Source organism: Lactuca virosa, chromosome 8, assembly GCF_052849685.1.
Source record: "Lactuca virosa cultivar CGN04683 chromosome 8, Lactuca_virosa_CGN04683_v6, whole genome shotgun sequence".
NCBI lineage: Eukaryota > Viridiplantae > Streptophyta > Magnoliopsida > Asterales > Asteraceae > Lactuca > Lactuca virosa.
In genome coordinates this window covers 68,994,439-69,000,438 of record NC_136433.1, presented here as the reverse complement: position 1 = coordinate 69,000,438, position 6,000 = coordinate 68,994,439, and the positions used below count along the sequence as shown (strand labels likewise).

The window sequence follows — 6,000 nt, the reverse complement described above, 5'->3', positions numbered from 1 at the left end:
CACATCCCTCCGCCCCCTTCTGTTGAGTCACTCCAGCCATCACCGGTGCCACTTCTTCCTTCCTTTGTCTCCGTCGACAGAAGACCAAACAGAAGCAGCAGAGGCTGCCGGAGCTCCTCCGTCCGTCACCCACTCCCTCAGTCGAAGCTCTGAAACCCAGTGATACTTTCGCATGCTGCCATAACTCTACCACCCAGCAGAATAAACCAAAATGGCCCAATTTGTTGGCTTCTCGAGTCTCGATTCACTCGTTGACGCCACTATACCTCACTATACCTAAATCGATCCGCCTTAATTCCATGAAGTTCCCCAAATTCGATGAAGGCTTAACCAAATCCCAAATGATTGCACATATGCAAGAATTAGCTTCCAAAAACAAGGTTTGTAAGTCGTTTAATTGTATGAGGTATTACAACACCTCTATTCCTCCTGTGATTTTGAGGAACATTATGGAAAACCCTGGTTGGTACACCCAATACACTCCCTACCATGCTGAAATTGCACAGGAAAGGCTCGAATCCCTGCTCAATTTCCAAACCATGGTAACAGATCTTACTGGTTTACCCATGTCAAATGCTTCATTACTCGATGAAGGAACCGCAGTTGCAGAAGCCATGGCGATGTGCAATAACATCCAGAAGAATAAGAAGAAAACATTCATCATCGCAAGCAATTGCCACCCACAAACGACCGATATATGTAAAACCATAGCAGATGGTTTCGATCTTAAAGTGGTCACATCAGATCTGAAAGATTTCGATTACTCTTCTGGTGAAGAAGATGGATCGGGGTGGCTTTTGACTTTATGGAGAGAGAGAGAGAGAGAGAGAGGGTGGGCCCCATATTTTTAATTAATAAAACAATAAATTAAATAGAAAAAACAAAAAAAAAATATATCAGAAGGGCATTACAGTCATTTTACTATTCAGAGGGACCAAAAACACAACGAAAGTAGCTCAAAAGGACCACCAATCCAAAAAAGTCGATGGTTGGACTAAAACCCCAAAAAAATGCATACCACAGGGACCATTTTTGCAATTTTGTCTTTATAGTAATATAACATATCTAACTAACTAGGCATTACCTTTTTGGTAAGTGGCATTCCTAAATAATTTTCACAATTTTAGCCCGACAAATATGTTATAAGCACATACCATGCTTGAGTAAGGAGTATAGTTGAGTTGGAAACAGTATTGAATTTCTCCAACAATAAACGTTTAAATATCGATAACAGAAAAAATATACCAATGAGCCTCCACTCTATCGATAAAAAAGACTTTGCCTTTCGTATGCAAACCTCTATACATCTTTAAAATGATTTTCCAGATAAATAAACAAATAATGACGTAATGCAAAATGAAAAAAGATAATAATTAAAAAAATAAGTGTTTTCAAGACCTATGGGTTGAACTGCATCATCTTCGGTGCAATTCTCAATAATCTGTCCAAAGCATGAGGAGTAAACTTTCTTGCAAACAAATGACATGCGTGGTTTTTCCTCCCATTATACTCACAATGGCTATCACCCCTTAACTTCTCCAAAAACTGGACTGTCACATCATACCTCGTATACCGTGTCGGGTGGGGTCCACCTTTTGACCAGTCAACAAAAGTCAACGTCCGTCTGGAGTTCCTTGCTCCAAATTTCTTGGAGACAAATGTCGGCAAGTAATGCTCGTCTGCATAACAAGATCCATTGCAATATTTTTGAAAAACTGGAAAATACGTTTTATCTGATATCACCTCCAACGCTAAATCACGATCCATTTCAAACCATTGGGACCCTTTTCTCCACTCTTGGAGTTTAATGGTAGGATGCATTTTTCGGCTGTAGCGCCCTCGGCCAACGGGGCCCATTAAATCATAGGACTCAACAAAAGTTTGATTCGAGTTGATCAAGTATGAGTAGACTGTTGAAAAATTGAATAAGGGAATACATGCTTCTGATAGAAGAACAAATCGTTGGTTGGAGAAATCAAGAAGCGCATTTGCTAGCAATCGGCGTTCGGCTTCGACCATGTTGACTTTTCCCCATTGAACTTCCTGAAATCAATAATTATTCTTCAAACAGGTTAAAGGCAAGAAATGATAATATACTTTTTTTTAATTTGTTTATTATGCAATCTATTTCATTTCTTTCTACTACTAGATTTACTATTATCAAATATACCTCTAGTTATAGTATTATCCATGATTTTTTAAAGTACAATATCTTCAAATTAACGAAAGAAATTAATATACTATACCACACATGTATAAAAACATATTGTTTTTTCATTGTATTTAAACTCATTAATTTCTCTAGCCACATGCATAATAAATTGTGGATGCCCTACGCCCATAATAAAAACCACATGCAGGTTGGACCAAACAAATAATTTCAAAACCTTTCCATTTACAGTTCTTTGCTTTTTTGGGCGTCGGTCATTGAATTATTTGTTGTTTTTCAAATAATTACTCAAATTTCTTTGTATTTGAAACATAAAGAGAATTAGAATTAGTAACAGAATGATTTGTGCTTAAATCAGGACACATTTTTTACCTATTAGCATTTATAGTTACTTAAATAAATTGTTAAAAGCGTGGTTAAAAATAGCATTTTGGAGAAGATAATCGAGACAAAGATGGAAATGATTAGAAATATGATCGTAAACTAAATTACATTTGTTTGAGATGAGAACTAAAATGGATATATATGATTATTTTAGTCATGGATTATTCAAATCATTTTAATTGTAAATGTAATTAAAATATTAGTTCTTGCCTTTTGGACGTTTGGTTTTAGTGATGTTTAAGATTCTGTTGGATACTATAATTTTCTGTCGGTTTCGAGTTTTAATTATTGGACATATCTACCCCTTTAAATTTCCTTAAACATTTTCTTGTTGTTAGTTTTGCTTTGGTAGTTGTATGAAAGGGACAAGAGAAGTACAACAGATTAGGCAGATTGTACAACTGATATAGCCAAAAGTTATGGAAGAGACATTAGGGGTATAATAGTAAATTCAGGCATCCATTTTCTTACCTTACTAGGGATTCTCCGGCCATGGAAAACGGAGTGTTTGGGTTCCGTTCGGTTGGAAAATGAATCGGAGCAATGGACGTAGATGTTGAAAAGACCATTATGCCCTTTGAAGAATCGTTCCCACAACGGCGACAGCAACACCGGACCTCTTGTCAAGAACATGAATGCCACCTTCGGAGTTCTGTGGAATGGATAGTTTCTCACTTTAGGAACCATGGATGCTCGCCAAATCAACTCTTGGTCAGTCATCTGGTGCATGATTTTCGATGGGTGTATGAAATCCTCCAACCTCATGTTCTGTGTCGGCGGCGGTGGCAAGGCGGTGGTGTTGGTGGTGGTGTAGAGAGGGAATTCGTTGAACAAGAGATCGAAGGAGACATTTTTTAGTTGGAAAGTGAGTACTATGCCAAAGCATAAACCAAAAGCGAAGAAAAGGATCAAAGAGAGGAGATTTGAAGGTTGGAATGGGGCATTGAAGAGCTTCAATGGCGGAACTACTGTGTTTTGATTGTTCTTCATTGTTTCAGAGAATCAGAAACAAGTTTCAGTTTATTTCTGAATGGATTTCATTAAGGAACGAAAGATCAGTTTCACTGTAGGGTTTAAGAATGGAGATAATGGATTTTGTAAATGGTGGGGTGTGAGATTAAAGAAGAAGGCCTACAATGTCGTTTGGGGTGGATTTACTTGGTGTAATTGACGACTACTACAAAGTCTACAAATACATAATACAAATATTGCTCGTGTAGTTTACGACTACTAAAAGTCTAAAAAAACAAACATTCTAATAGTCTTCCCGAGGGTAATTTGGCTAAATGACAAAATGGTCCTTGGTCTTATGGTCAACTTTCATATGTTGAACGTCTCATATGGGTTGGTCTAGTCAACATCTTGACAATTCGGATTGACTTAGTTTCGTATTACAAATGGTAGTAATATCATGTGATTGTTAAAAAGTGAGCCATGTGCCATTTATACACTTAAAAGGTTGATATGGACATAGGCTACGCATACATGTTATAAGCATAAAGAAATTAAATGAATTATTAATATTTAGAAACTTTTTTATAAAGTAAGACAAGAAGTTGTATTGTATTTCATGTGTGAGGCCGATGTCAATAGGAATAAACAAAAAATATTTTATCATTTTTCCAAATGGTGGAACAATGTGAGATATGATCTCATTTTGTTCCATATAACATCACAGATTGAGATGCTCGTTAAACAAACGAACAAAACATTAAAAATGAACTCAAGTAGAGAGAAAATCGGTATCTGTGGACTTACTTACATATTGTAAGCAATATCATTAAAGTTTGCTTGTAAACATTTTAAGCATATCGGCTTCTGGCTTCCCCTTGCTTAAGTGTATCTTTTGGTTTTCGAGTAAAAATGTTAAGTTTGGAAGTACTGGGGCCATTAGTGAAATATGATGATAACCTTAAGGGCCCATTATTTCTTTTATATGCCTTTTGGGGTGCATATATAGATTTCTTAGTTGAAGTGTAAGTTTTATATTAATATTCCCAGAAATATATAAAACAAACTAATATTCTTTTATTATTTGACGTGTGTTGGAATATTCTTTGGTAACCCAAACAAGAATTAAGTTCCAGTTGGAAAATTGGAATGCAATATTTTAAAGTTTCCATTGTTATCGTTGTGTCGGTAGACTAGTATTTTAGGTCTAATAATTTACCATAAAAGCATAAATACCTATGTCATTTTATCAAAATAAACCTTAAATAAAATTAATAATACTTCAAATATTGAAATGATATCTAAAATTTGAAATCATTTTGCATTTAAAAATGTAAAAGATATGGTCATAATTCAAAATGTAATATTAAATTTAGAGTCAAAGTAATTAAATGAAAAACAAAACAAATCACAACTTCTACTATTTATAAGTAGGATATTTTAAGAAAAAGAAAACATCAAATCAAAATTGAATTCGTATGTTGATAACTAAAATGTATCTAATATAGCTAGTAAAAATTAATTGACCATTTTAAGAAAAAAAAAATTCACAAACGGGAGCTAATGGAAAATAATAATAATAATACTAATAATAATAATAATAATAATAATAAGAAATGTCAACTTTGCCACGCGTTCTATTTTTTATTCAAGAAATTTGACAATCCATGCAATTCTGTTTAGATTTGGTGCCAAAAAACAAGGAAAATTATTTATAATTATAAATATGAAAAATAATGATTGAGACTTTTATTAACGAACTCTAAAGTCATATGAAGAACATGGAGTGTGAAGACAATACCGGAGAAGTATTTTGTTGATTTGGTCCGATGAAGGTTCAGTGATAGCCTCCATGTCCCTCCCGATGAAAATGCCCTTAATTATGTTATTACCTTGATACCAATTTGCAGAAAATTATTGATAAACAGAAACAATGAGACCTTTACGGCTTAGTTTTCTTTGAGGATTCAACCTCAAAATAGATATTCAAGCAGCGTTCTTGAAACTCTCAATGAACATTTTTGTGGTTTTTGGTAGAATGGATGAGTAATTAAGTAACGAATTTCACCCTTTTGATCATAATTATAACATAAAAAATTTGACATTTAATTGAAAATGTTATTTAGATTAACTGAGTTTTCAACCAACAAAAAAACTGTCAAAACTGATCGATGTTGCTCTCGGCAGTTCTCGGTTGATTGGGGATATATTATATGTCACTCTTTTTTATGTCCGTGAAGCATGAAAAAACGTTTAGCATCTATATGTGCTAATTCTTTTGGGATGGAGACTGTGACTCTGGTAAGCACGGTTGTTCTTGAGGAGGTGTGAGGTGTTCTTGAGGAGGTGTGAGGTATGTGACTACGTATGGCCCATTGTCTAGGGCTTGGTTTTTTTTTTATATACTAGGAAAATTATATTGGAAATTCGTCGCTAATCCAATGCTATATATAAAAAAGGGTTTAGGTCATTTTTAGTCACTTAACTATTTTTAA

At 34.5% G+C, this 6,000-nt stretch overlaps 1 protein-coding gene across 1 annotated transcript; it reads right to left on the bottom strand.

The window, feature by feature from the left end:
• Window positions 1-1,193: 1,193 nt before the first annotated feature.
• On the bottom strand, window positions 1,194-3,754 carry LOC145128573 (glycosyltransferase BC10-like). The gene is made up of 2 exons (XM_079063379.1): window positions 3,026-3,754; window positions 1,194-2,043 (listed from the first exon to the last, which is right to left on the bottom strand). Exons 1-2 carry the CDS (start codon window positions 3,542-3,544, stop codon window positions 1,399-1,401), a joined length of 1,164 nt encoding a protein of 387 aa, XP_078919505.1. The 5' UTR covers window positions 3,545-3,754; the 3' UTR covers window positions 1,194-1,398.
• Between the last annotated feature and the right edge of the window lie 2,246 nt (window positions 3,755-6,000).